This window comes from Zootoca vivipara, chromosome 10 (assembly GCF_963506605.1).
Source record: "Zootoca vivipara chromosome 10, rZooViv1.1, whole genome shotgun sequence".
Classification (NCBI taxonomy): domain Eukaryota; kingdom Metazoa; phylum Chordata; class Lepidosauria; order Squamata; family Lacertidae; genus Zootoca; species Zootoca vivipara.
The window spans coordinates 44149254-44163293 of NC_083285.1; the positions used below are offsets into that span (position 1 = coordinate 44149254).

At 47.0% G+C, this 14040-nt stretch overlaps 1 protein-coding gene across 4 annotated transcripts in view; it reads right to left on the reverse strand.

Moving 5' to 3' along the window:
• TRIOBP (TRIO and F-actin binding protein) overlaps positions 1-14040 on the reverse strand; it is a 61645-nt gene that overhangs the window by 22279 nt on the left and 25326 nt on the right. Inside the window, exon 1 of one of the 4 annotated variants that reach the window (XM_060279852.1) lies at positions 11424-11618. The exons of 2 other annotated variants lie outside the window; for them this stretch is intronic. In XM_060279852.1, the coding sequence (XP_060135835.1) occupies positions 11424-11429 (6 nt within the window). In that variant the 5' untranslated portion in view covers positions 11430-11618. Of the gene's footprint in view, positions 1-286; positions 1563-11423; positions 11619-14040 lie in introns of those variants that run through there. One more of the 4 variants, XM_060279851.1, reaches the window with a different exon arrangement.

The following is a 14040-nucleotide window of genomic DNA, read 5'->3' on the forward strand; positions in this document are numbered from 1 at the left end:
TGCTAATGACGCTTCCTGCCTTCCAGGTGCTGTTTATTCTGCTTCCCCACTCTGCCCACATAGCTCCGTTCCTAGTGAGGCAGGGAAGATCTGCTTCTCCTCAAAACCCGAGCTTTTCAAATCGGGGGTGCCTCAGACCCAGTCTGAACACAAGCCAGTAGGTGGAAGTATATCTGGATTCTATAACCCTGAGACTTCAAGGTGGGTTTCCATGCCGTAGCGAGACCAGACGGGCGCCTCTTTCCACCCCGGAAACGGGAAAAGCAGAAGGGGACAATATCCATACCAGAGAGTCATCTGCATCATGGTGGCCATTCACAGGAAAGCTGTCCAGCCACCGGGCCACATCCTGCCACATCCTCCACACCTGGGGAGAAGGTTAAGAGTGGGAAGCAGCTCCTTCCAAGTGGGTGCTCAGAGTTCCCTGCCGTTTTCCCAAGAAAGCATCCGTAAGGTGATTTTGCAAACCCAGCTCAGCGAAACTTTCCCTGCTTTCATCTCCCAAGGCTGAGTTATTGGGTTACACCCAAGGTTATGGGCAGGCAGGCAGGCTCAAAGCACAGAGGAGTCCCGGCCCGCCCCAAACGGTACAACCGGATTGGACACGGGGCAGGGCCACCTGTTGCTACAACTGCCATTCCCAGCCTATCGCTGCCCCGGGCCGGGCTGGGGTGTCCGATTGCAGGGACTGGATGTCAACAGGGAGGAGGGGAAAGAAAAGCCACATGGAAACCAGAGCCAGGTGACCGAGGCTCCTTCACTCTGCACCTCCAGGATTGCTAAACACCCCAGGGAGGAGGCAGGGGACGCAAAGTCAACAAATGGGACTGTGCAGTCCTCACGTCCTCACTGCTTCACGCTCAAACCACCCTTTCCCTGCCGAGAAACAGTTGCACCTAGGCACATCAGTACAGATGGATTTCAAGCTCTCAAACCCAGAAGAATGTTTAACCTTTAAACGGGATCGGACGTTGTTTGCTCCACTTTATTGTTTTGCAACTTGCTAAGTTGTCACAGAATGATCATCACAGAATGATGGGTGGCGGCTAACAGATTGAGGTTGAATCCTGACAAGACAGAAGTACTGTTTGTGAGGGGCAGGAGGCGGGCAGGAGTGGAGGACTCCCTGGTCCTGAATGGGGTAACTGTGCCCCTGAAGGACCAGGTGTGCAGCCTGGGAGTCATTTTGGACTCACAGTTGTCCATGGAGGCTCAGGTCAGTTCTGTGTCCAGGGCACCTCCATCTGGTACGCAGGCTGAGACCCTACCTGCCCGCAGACTGTCTCGCCAGAGCGGTGCATGCTCTGGTTATCTCCTGCTTGGACTACTGCAATGCGCTCTACGTGGGGCTACCTTTGAAGGTGACCCGGAAACTGCAACTAATCCAGAATGCAGCAGCTAGACTGGTGACTGGGAGTGGCTGCCAAGACCACATAACACCGGTCTTGAAAGATCTACATTGGTTCCCAGTACGTTTCCGAGCACAATTCAAAGTGTTGGTGCTGACCTTTCAAGCCCTAAATGGCCTCGGTCCAGTATACCTGAAGGAGCATCTCCACCCCCACCATTCAGCCCGGACACTGAGGTCCAGTGCCGAGGGCCTTCTGGCGGTTCCCTCGTTGCGAGAAGCCAAGTTGCAGGGAACCAGGCAGAGGGCCTTCTCGGTGGTGGCGCCCGCCCGGTGGAACCCATAAGATGTCAAGAGAAAAACAGCTACCAGATTTTTAGAAGACATCTGAAGGCAGCCCTGTTTAGAGAGGCTTTTAATCTTTAATCGATTATTTGATTCTTCTGTTGGAAGCCGCCCAGAGTGGCTGGGGAAACCCAGCCAGATGGGCGGGGTATAAATAATTTATTATTATTATTATTATTATTATTATTAATTATTAGTATTAGTATTACTACTACTACTATCTCTACTTTTTTGAAGTCAGGATTATTATTATTAACATTTTAATGTCATTCTGTTATTGTTATGTTATCCTGTGTCTTATTTTGTTTCTTTGCCGCCCTTTACTTTAATCTACTGTAAAAATGTATAATAAAATTTAAAAATAATAACTTATTATTTAACAACAACAACAACGCTCCGAAGATGACAACATAAAGTGGAGCATACACCAAATTTGGCAGATCCTTCCTCCTGGAGCAAGTGTAGAAGCAACAACTATTTAAAGCGGGATCAGGGCCGTCTCGAGCAGGTCGGTTGCCCCGGCGCGGAGATTTCTCCGGTACCCCCGCCCTCGAAGCGCGGCTTCGCCACGCAGCACCCCCCCCCTGCCGGCCCTGCACCACCGGGAGTGCACCTAGAGCCGGGCCTGAGCGGGATCATAGTGCTTTAAATGCATTGCATGAATATGGCCTAAAAGTCTAGTGCAGGAGTCAAGCATTTTTAGAAAACTTGAAAAAACAGAATTGTCCTGTCCAACCCAGACATACACACGCCCCAATGGTTTTTTTGTTGCCTCAGCTCAACAGAGACGTCACGTTACAAATCAACTCGGAAGTGGAGTGATGAGCCATCCGGTTGAAACCAAAAGGCTTCCCTTGGCCAGCAAAGAGGCAAGAATGAAAAAGTAACAGGAAGCCAAGGAAATCATGCTGACAATTGGGATGTGATAAAACATGACTGCAGTCTAAACATTTGCCAGAGCATGAATACCGAAACAATTGCTTGGGCAGCATATTGGGGTGGGGGGTGGGGGGACTGAAGAGCCACAAGGATCTGAAGAACACTGTCGTATTGTGTTGAGTTGGGAAGCCATTGCCCATTTTGCTTCCCCCAAAGGCAACTGGAAATCACGGCGGGAGGTAGAAAATGGTGCAAACAGCAGCAAGGAACCATTCCCCAATGCAGAAAATCTGTTGCTACAGCATCTCCAATTAGCAGAGGCCTAAAAATATCAAACCAAGTAAAGCCCACAACTTTCTGAGGCAGTCTGCTTTCACTACAAAATGGCTCAGACTTTCAGGAAGTTCTTCCTGACGTTCTTTCTCGTAATTTAAACCAGTTGGTCCATACATTTCCCTCTCCGTCCAAAGAATCCTGGGAACTGTAGTTTAAAGGTACTGGGAACTGTGTGGGGTTAACTGCAGTCCCCAGAATCATTTGGGAGAAGTCGTGTATTTTAAATGTATGCAGGCTCCATTCAACAGCAATTTAAGATGGCTATGCTAAAAAACGTGCAATTAATTGTGAACTTCAATTTTACTCCATTGCCCACCCACCCCTGGGTCACAACAAGCAATGCTAAATTCAAGGAGCACTAGCGGCACTGTGCAAGGCAACAACAAATCTAGATCATCTCCAGTGACTTCAGATTCGCTAGGATTGCTGTTCTAGCTTCGTTAAGAGTCATCACCATTTAATTCCAGAATACCACATATGTTGTACAGTACTAAAACATTTGCTGCAGCAGAAGCATCATTGCATCATTTACCAAACCAGAGAACCATGCTCTTATCCACTTCCTAGTTCCTTCCATCTCATTCCAGATTAACCACCAATGTCTGTCTGGCTAGCTCCCAGAAGAAGAAATACACGAGGAGTTTTGCAAGAAAATCCCTGGGTATTGAAATGGTCACAGAAACATGAACAATAAACAGCAAGCGATTATAATGGATCACTCGAGCCAGTTACACCCAGGTTTCAAAAGGGGCCAAAGGAATGCAGCATGTGTAATATATTTGCATTTTTGCAGCCAAATGTTGTACTGCGTCTCCATGGCATTTTAAGTCCAAATAGACTGGGCCGTCACGCAGATTAGAAGCAAGATAGCCCAGAAGTAGTAGCCGCAACAAACATCAAAGTAATGAGATGGAGCACATTTATCTAAGAAAGATGCATGGTGTGTGTCAGGCATTTTCCCCAGTGGGAAAAAGAGCAAGGATAAAATTTAACCCTGTATGATGGCAACACTAAAATGATGGAGAGCTGCAAGCCACATGGGCCAGGCTTCAGCTTGTGGGTCTTCCATATTATACAGTGGCACTCCAGATATTGCTGGACTCTGAACTCTCCATCAAGGTCAACCCCAGGCAGCATGGCCAATGGTCAGGGCTGATGGGAGTGGTAGGCTAAGCATATCTGGAGGATCAGCTGGAAATGCCAGTTTTAAGATGGTTCTGCAGAAAACAGCCAAAGTGATTTAGCAGCACTCCCATGGGTTGTGTTTCGTCTTATAACACCATGCCATTTGGACACAGAAACAAAGCCAAACTGATCGGAGGGGTGAATCGGCTGCATTGCATGAAAAGATTAAAGGGAATCAAATCAGGTCTACAGGGGGGAGCATGATAATAGTGTGCAAAGATCGCAAGCACCAAAAGGAGGAAAGGAATTGCATAGGATGGCACAAACGGGTAAAGGAGGAACAAGAAAAAAACGCTCAAAAGGCTTGTATGGAGATAATTCAGTCCAGTGGTGAGCATGCAACTAGCCTGAATAAAAAGGCAGTCCATAATTTCCTGAGTGTATGGAAGATATTTAACCTCTTGAGGGTGAAAGCTGAATTCATGGCCGGTTACATCCCAGACTGACAAGAGAAGGGTAGTTGGGTGGGTCATGGTGTTTGGCACATAATAGCAACCAACCCACGTCTGGTGCAGAAGAAGAGAATTCTGCTGTGAGGAATCAAATTTTAATCCCTGTTCACTCGCAAATCTTACTGGCTGTTCTGGCAAAGTTACTATGTAGGAATTGACCTATGTATTGACCTTCTTCAACCTACTTCATAGAGTTGTTATGAGAATTAAAGTGGCACAAATTTTTCAAACATGCTTTGGAACCTGACAGAAATGATACGGCAATTTGTAGCAGAATCACTAGGACACCCCAGGTCTATTTTCCACTGGGGCAACTGAAAAAGGAAGTACTGTAGATCTTGTCAAAATGGCAGATCTTTTCCATGTGTAAATCACACACTAAAAATAGTCAAAACCAGTCTAGAAAATTTAAGTGGACAAAGGTTAAGGCAAGCACAAGGGCTCACCCAAACCACTACCCAAAAGCTTGGTGACAGGACATCTGGTAACAGAGGGCTAATGAACAGAGAGCTGGATCTGATCTGCAGGAAGACCTAAGTTTGGCTGCATCTGCACTACACATTAGAAGCATCATGCCACTTTAGAGAGTCATGGGTTGCCCCAAGGAATCCTGGGAACTTGCAGAAAAGTCCCACTTCCAGCCAAGGTGCATGATCAACCTCTAAATCACCTGAACTGCACATCCCTTTCCCTACACACCAGAAAACTGCCATTAAAAACCCTGTTTATGTTGATAACATGGAAAGAGAGTGCACATCCCAATCAAAATTATTCAGGATTCAAACTCCATCAAGTCAGTTGACCAGCTCACCACGGCTGAAGGCCCCCATTAAAGTAAACAGCGCATGGAATCCAGGGCAAGGAAAAACAAACACACACTTTATTAAAAATAGGTTGTGTGACAGATAGGGATGAGATAAGGAGGACACAATATCGGTTAGAAGGGGGGGGAAACCAAACACAGCATGCTGTTCCCTACTTAGGGTCTTTTTAACCCATTCCACGTCTGGTTTTCACTAATAAGGTTTGACCAGCAATAAGAAAGTTCTTATGCTTAGTGTTGTATTATCCTGCTGTGGAGTCTGGAAAATAATTATTTTATGGAGCTCAGAGTCTTATCTAGCAGCGTAGTGGCAAATTCAGAGGTGTGGGGTCTTTTCAAAACAGTCACACACACCTGCCTTCTAAGATTATACAACAATCCTATAATGATGCAATAATAATTAGGGACACATTCCAATGATTACTGCAAATCTTCATGCACTGCCTTTCAGCTACAGCTACCATTTTCTGTGCACATCTATTGTGCGGATCGAGCCGTGTGGGTTCAAGCATAGGAGGAATCGTAACGAGTTAAGATCTATGCCAGGGGTCAGCAAACTTTTTCAGCAGGGGGCCGGTCCACTGTCCCTCAGACCTTGTGGGGGGCCGGACTATATTTTGAAAAAAAATATGAATGAATTCCTATACCCCACAAATAACCCAGAGATGCATTTTAAATAAAAGGACACATTCTACTCATGTAAAAACACACTGATTCCTGGACCGTCCACGGGCCGGATTTAGAAGGTGATTGGGCTGCATCCGGCCCTCGGGCCTTAGTTTGGGAACCCCTGATCTATGCAAACAACTTGCTGCAGAAACCAAATCAGCTGCAAAAGCGGCATTGCCAGTAGCTACTTTGAATGTAAGCAGAAAAGCAGCAAATATTTTTTTGGAAAAATGTAAATAAAAATCAAGTGGTGCAGACAGTAGTAGCTAAATACCAGAAACACAAGTAATAGTCCACAAGCAGGATATTGATGGATCCTCATCACAACCACACATCACTGTACCATGTGCCCAGCTTGCCAACAAACTAGATTTGTTGTGGGGCAATTCAGGTGACTGTAGATGTAAACAAAAACAAAAAAAAACACCAAACCAACCCACAGAAACAATTAAGCAAGGGAGGGTGGAATGGAAGGGAGAAAACGTCTCCCTCTGCTTTCTTTAAAAGCTTTGATGTGTCTCTACTTCCTAATTTTTAAATGCAAACCCTTCTGCTTGATGCACAATTAATCTATGCTTTGCAACATTGTCCTGATTCATGGCACTAGTAATATGATCTTTCAAGTAGCACGGTCATGTGTTTTTTAAACAGGCATTCAGCTAGTTGCTTACCTGGAGTAAAAAAACCAACCTCAGGTGACAGAGCAGGAACACTTTTGTAAACTCCGTGTTAGGTCTCTCCCACCTCACCCAACAAAACAGGCCATTAACATGTCACAAATGGCTTTTTTTTTTAAGGTATGTGCATGTAGGCTAGCTAGTAACTTTCCGAACATACTTGAGGGCAAAAAAAGAAGCTGCCAACAATCCTTTCTGGAAACCGTTCCCTAGCCAGAATAACTCCTCACAGGGCTAACAAATTAGTTAGGATACTTCCATATGATCTGTCAAGATTAACTGTGGGACACACAGTCGAAAGAACTCTGATTTCTAATAAAAGTTGAGGACAGAACATTTGCAAATCTCTCCCCTGAACGTGAGTGGGGAGATGAAGTGTACGCCTAAATAGTTAAGCGATTTCAAACCCACCTGGAAAGCGCAAGTTTGACAGACAACACAGCCCTATTTGGGTGTTCACTTCCCACGCGTAATCAGAATAGTGCAAGGGAGAGCGAGGAAGAGGCCCGCTGCCTCTATCATGGACCCTTTGGGTGGCCATGCTGCCTTCCATGTGTAAGCGCCCCTAGCAGGAAGCCTGCTGTCCACAAGAAGAGATGCCACGCAGTTTGGAATCCTAATTGTTCAGGGTTCTTGACTGCACAAGGAGTCTCTCAGCAGATACTTGACTGGAAATGTGTGGAGGGGTTGGCATCCGGGCACAATTGGGGTGCGGGTTAGCACATTTTCACATATGAGACGAAAGCCTGAGCCCCTTATTATCAACAATGGAAAACTGTGAAAGGAAAATAAAAGATGAAGCTAATAGTCAAGGCCCAGGGCAAAGGTCCTTCCTCACAAGTTCTCTTTCCCCCTTATCTATGGCACTTAAAGTAAAAGGTAAAGGGACCCCTGACCATTAGGTCCAGTCATGACTGACTCTGGGGTTGCGGCGCTCATCTCGTGTTATTGGCCGAGGGAGCCGGCGTACAGCTTCCAGGTCATGCGGCCAGCATGACTAAGCCGCTTCTGGCAAACCCGAGAAGCGCACAGAAACGCCGTTTACCTTCCCGCCAGAGAGGTATCTATTTATCTACTTGCACTTTGACATGCTTTCGAACTGCTAGGTGGGCAGGAGCAGGGACCGAGCAACAGGAGCTCACCCCATTGCAGGGATTCGAACGACCAACTTTCTGATCGGCAAGCCCTTAGCTCTGTGGTTTAGACCGCAGCGCCACCCACATCCCTAAGTGCTCTATGGCACTTAGAGGCAGCCAAACTTTGCTTTGCAGCAAGCCATAGTTTGGTGTTTCATCTCGCTGGGTAGACAATAGTTTGAATCAGGATCCCAAATACGTTTGGCTTTGCAGCCCATTGCAAACCAGAGTTTGCCCAGCAGGACAAAAGGGCAGAGTATGGCTGAATACAATACATAGATCAGATGTTTCCAATTGCCATGAGCACAAAGAATGAGCTGAATGCTCATTACGTTCTCAACATACCCTACATGGGCAAAAGCTACAGCTGACTGGTTCTCTGTGTATTTCTATAAATATTGCTCTAGGTATGCGTCTGTTAAACTTCTGTCTTCTCACCCTTTTTGGTGAAACTCTGAGGATCAGAAGGCATGTCTTTCTCCAACCAATCCTTACATGAGCACCGATTACAATCTCCTTTCTGCCCAGATTTGTCTATCTAGTTAACCATGTTCTATGCTCGGAAAAGCAGCGAGAAGGTTAATCAGATAACAAAGTGCCATGAAGTGATCTGGAGCAGGAGGCACCCATAGATGCTGAACTGGGAACAAGACCACGCCGGCAGGGGAAAATGGGTGGTGGTGCCTACTTCAGTCTTGCGTATCTGATGAGATGGAATCCAACCCTCCTAGAGATTAAAAACAGCTCCCTTTCTGCTAGGCTTGGCTATCGACCAAAGACACCCACTCCCTCCTCTCCCCCAACAAAAGCAGGGGGAATGCAAAACAAACAGGGCAAGCTTGGTTAGGATTTATGCCACTGTTAGGCAAAAGGGTAAGGGGAGGGGGAAGTTATTACAATTCTACCCTTCAGGCCTCAATAAGGGGGGAAGAGCATTTTCACATGTCAGTTTCTTCCTCTCCCACTCCATTAGCAATTATGCTTGGTTTGGGTGCCAGAGCGCGTGGAGGGAGAGGAAAAGGAGCGGTGTCTCCAGGAAGGATAGGAAGGGCTGCAGGATGTTGCGAGGCTGTAGGAAGCACAGGCCAAGAGAGCTCACGGCCGAACTCAGAGCTGTGGGTCATTGCCTTCCCCTAATATGGATGTGCACACAGGCATGATGCCTCCGTTCCCCACGCAGCCAGCCATAGCTAATTGCCATCACATACACACACACACACCCTCATTTGCACCAGGCATTTTTCTTTCACACACAAACTACAAGGCCAAGGGCTACAGAGGTGGAGAGAGGAAGGGAAAGGAGCCAAGTGCTCATTCATTTTTGCCTCCTCTTGACTTCAGGAGCTTTCACGTAGGAGTCTCCTGACAAATCTCCCATTAGACCAGGGCTGCCAGCAAAAGCAGCGGCCTTCCTCATCCTTGGGTCACCAGATGTTGGTGGATGATCATTTCCACCACCCCCTAATCATTGGAAATACTGGCTGGAGGCATTGGGGGGGTGGAATGTTTATAGCTGCTCAGTCATGTCTGGTTGGTGGACATTGGTCCCCAACAGAGAAAGGGAACCTTTGGCTCTCCAGCTGTTGCTGAACCACATCCAGTGTTAGAAATTAGCCAGGCACCAGGTGTGTTTTGCGGCTGGTGCAGGTCCAATTGCGACCCTCTGGAAGCCAGGTTGGTGACTGGGGAAAGAAAGCAAAAGGCCACTTAGAGAAGGACCTGAACTATTTTCCCGGAAGTTCGATTTTGTTTTATTCTGGATTGTTTTATCTGATGTCTTAATGTGTTGTAAACTACTATGAGATTTGTTCTTTAAAATATGAAGCAATATATAAACAAAATTAATAATAATAATAAACTCAATTGCAAAAAAAGCAAAAAAAGTTTAAGGTGCTGTTGGGCAATCAGATTATATATATCTGCATTTCAAACACGGACCACAACTCCCATCAGCCCCAGCTGGCATGGCTAAGGATGATGAGAACTGTAGTTCAGCAACATCTGGAGGGCCAGAGATATTCTCCACAGCTGCTCTACAAGAACAGAGAAGGAGCTGGCAGGCCATCGTGCACCGCTGATAGACTACATTAAACTGGACAGGGCACATGGAGTGCAAGTCCTGCCCCCCCCAGCCGCAAGCAACTGCTTCCTAAGAAGCCCTGGAGAGAGACCTATAGCCATCATTTGCAAAAAGCAACCAAGACTTCTTGCTGTCCCACCATTAGCTCTCTCCATCAGGAATACACACACAAACACCACACTTATCTGTCCCAGATGTGATCAGCAATCCCATTAAATCCTCACTCAGGTAGAATAGGAAACTCAATCTCAGGGCCGTGGGTTCAAGCCCCACGTTGGGCAAAAGATTCCTGTGCATTGCAGGTGGTTGGCCTAGATGACCCTCATGGTCCCTTCAAACTCTGTGATTCTGTGACATTGTCTGCAATGAGCCATGGAGATGGGGACTGGACCCTTAAAAAACCTCTGTAGGAGGAGAAGCAGGGAGGAAGAGACAGGAGGGTTAGAAGACAACAAGAAGGCCAAAAGGTGAGGCAGCCCCAGAGGCCAGAGCTCAGCTTTCTAAATCCTTTGGCTGGTTTGTAATGTGTTTTGACATCACAAAAGAACGAAAAAAAGACACAGGCCAAAACAAGAGTAATAATCGGGCCTTTTCCAAAACCAGCATAATGTTCATGTCCGAAAGAGAGAGTGAATCCATTCCATGATTGCAGCACACCCACCCACTCCCAGGAGGCCAGGGTGGGGGAGGAAAAGGGGCTGGAGGAAGGACTGCAGTTGTGCAAACTGGCTCCTGGAGCACCTCCGAAGGCCAGGACGGGAAGCAGCTTCCGAGAGGCAACGGTCCCTCCTCGGACAGGGAAACATTTCCCTAACCCGGCCGCAGAGACGGCAGTTCTTCCTGATTACATACACGCCTGCTCTCCAGAGGCGATTTTAAAGGTGGGAACAGTGTATCGAGGAAGATCGCTTGCTTCCTAACCCCGCTTTTTCGAATGTAGAGAATATATAATATTAAAATAAAAATAAAAATGGAAACATATGTAGGCTGGCTTTCCCGTTAACACAGAACTTTTTCCGCAGCCGCCCTGTTTTGAACTCAGAACTGGCACGCGCCTAGCCAAGCGGAAGGTGATCTTAAAATAAATAAATGTATCGTGCTCTCTATATCGTCTCTAACGGCCCTGGAACATGGCAACACGCCAACACTTCGTACTCCACGCCTGTGTTCGAACGTGTGAATCCTGCCAGCCTCGGCACAACAACAGCGTTGAGGAAACTCTGGGCCTAGAAAGGGGCACGCTAGCTACGGGGGTGTGTGATGGAGGTCTAGCCCGGAAACCTTTACGAACGGGAGGGTGGGCGAAAAAAAAGGGGGGCGACAGACTGGCACGGAATCCAGCACCCCTCTTCTGCCGCAAGAGGAAGCCCCCTCCCCCGCCAAGCAGGAATCCGGATCTTGTGGCTGAGGAGTAGCTGCCTACCTGTCCTTGCCCTCCAGCCCCCTAACAGAAACTTCTGCACGACTACGGTAGCAATAAAGTGGCAACTCACCGTCATGCTGCCGGCTGCGCTCAAAGCGGCTAGAGAAGTTCGCTGGTTACTTTTCCAAACCTAGCAAAGCAAAATCGAAATCACCTCCAAGCAGTAGCGGCGGCAGCCTCGATGTCCATTTCCCCACCCTCCCCCTTTCTCTCCCTCCGCTCTCAGCACTCCCAACCTCTTCTATCCGCCCAGAATAAACTTTTTTTCCTCTCTCGCTCTTTCTTTAAAACTTCCTGGAAGGACCCTTCCTAGCCAATGGGAAGAGATCGAATTTGCAACTTTTACAGGGCGCAAGTCGCGGGCAGCCAATGAGCAGGCGAAGAGGAGGAGGCGGGGGCGGAGCCCGGCTGCCCGAATGCAAAGAGAGAGAGAGAAAAGCGCCAATGAGGAAGCGGAGGGGCAAGGCTTCAGCCATAATAATGAAAAAAATAGAGATGCAAGCTAAATGTTAAGAGAGGCGCCCGTGAGTCCCCTTTGCCTTGCCAGAGGACAGAAAGAGCATGCCAGGCAGTGCTGCCAAGGGTCAGTGGCAAGCCGTTGATGGTGGATTGGGGGGGGAGTGCTGTCTGGTTGCAGGCAAGCTGGACAAAGCTACCCCACCATTTATGCAAAGCCACCCTGGTTATAATTCGAGCAGAGCTGCAGAGGACAAGATCTGAGCCTTAAAGTTCTGCTAGTTTCTTCGTCTTGCTCCTGTGCCTTCTCCCAACGCTGGGAATTGGGGGTTGGGGACCGGCATATGGTTGCAATTTACTGAAAGGAAAGGAGCCCGTTTGACCTACTGCGGAGGCCTTACACCTCTGCCTTCCTCGCTTCCGAATGTTAAACTTGTCGCAGTAAGAATCAGTGGGGCTGAGGGTGCAACAGAAAGATGGGGGATTGAGAGGAGGTGATGTTTAACTGGGTTTCACGATGGTTTAACTGGCAGCTTTTTCCTTGCACAAGCGGCAGTCTGATGATCCTAGTGCCCCCAAACTATAAAGCAAACAAGCGCCTTGGCTATATTAATACACCAGGTTAGAATCAGTGGGGCTGCAAGGTCACCTCTAAACTGTCAATATTTTTGCAGGAGGATCATAGCAAATACCTGGAAATCCACATTACAAAAAAACCACTTTAAAAAAAGAAACACTTTTTGCTGTCAGGAAAGTGACTGTGAAATGCACTGAAAAATGTGGGATGAACTGATTATTAATGGGGAAATGTACGAACACAGTGCAAACAAATCACAGTGAATGCTCAATAGAGTGTGGTTACTCATAAATATACAGTCAGAATAAAAATGTTTAGCTTTCCCTTACACCAGAGATCTAACAATTACACACATATTGGGCTCAGAAATCAGAATGATACTGAATGGTAACAGCTCACATATGAATTTTGTTTCCATGAAGTTCCTAAAATTAAAATTTATGCCACTTAAAACCATCAAGGTTCAAGTTCCTTTGCTGGCAATTCACAAACGCACACCTCAACATACAAAAGGACCCCCATGAAGTCCACAAAAAGCAGTAACCAAAAAAGAAACAAACATTGAATGGTACATAGAAGCTCCCTTGCCTACTCCAAGCACTAGAAAAGTGTCTACCTCCGCTGCACAGATGCACACAAGGGCACAGAACAATTTAGCCCATAAAAAATCACATTCACAAAGCTTAAGTGCATGCACATAGAGACACATGCCTCCCCCTGCTTGAACCATCTTAGGGAAGCCTGCCTCACACCAAGACTCATACCATTGAGAGAATGTTAGGAATGCCATAAAGAATTTGCAAATAAAGGAGTAGGAACTGCACAGAACATACCTTCCAATGTTTCTTCTCTGTTATCCTAATTATTATAGAGAACTGCAATTATGTTAGGCACTTCAGACTGTTTGATAGGTTATATCTGCCAGCTGTGTTTATTCCAGCATACAGCACAGAGGACTCTCCTGTGCCTTGCCTACAGCCCTCTGAATATTACAAGGTTAGCAAGTCGCCTTTTCTTCTTTCTCCCACAGTCCTTTAGGGGACAAACAAACAAACAAACAAACCAGGCTCTCATGCCTGCAGTTCAGCCTGGAGTGTATCATGTAAGCAGGTGATCCTCCTTTCCAATCATGCTCCACTGAAATTCAGCCTAACAGCTGAACTTCACGCTCTCTTAGCTGTGCCGTCCTGCTTTTGAAGGAAGGTCCCGTTCAAGCACTAGGGAGTTGCCACGCACCCACCGCCACATCTGCTATGATTCCTATCACTTCTCTGGTTGCCTAAGTGGGTACCAGCACAATAGCAAGCTATAAGTGAACACAGATACCCGGCTCCAGTATTTGGTAACTCAATGCGTTAAACCAGCATTCAGAGATCTCAGGGCCAATTCCTGCTAGAGGTGAATGGCTTCTCATTGCCATCTGCTTCCCTGGAGAACCAGGGCACTGAAGCTTTCAGGGCATGAAGCAGCCCTCTGCCCTTGCAACAAGCTGAAGACAAGCCAGTAGCAAGCTCAGTTTGCCAAAGAAAGGCAACAGTTGCATGCATGTGTATCAGCAATGATGGGGAACCTCTCTCAGAAATTTATTTTTCTTGCCCATATTTTATAACATCACTTATAAACTATACATTGTGTTAAGAAGGCAGTGGGGGGT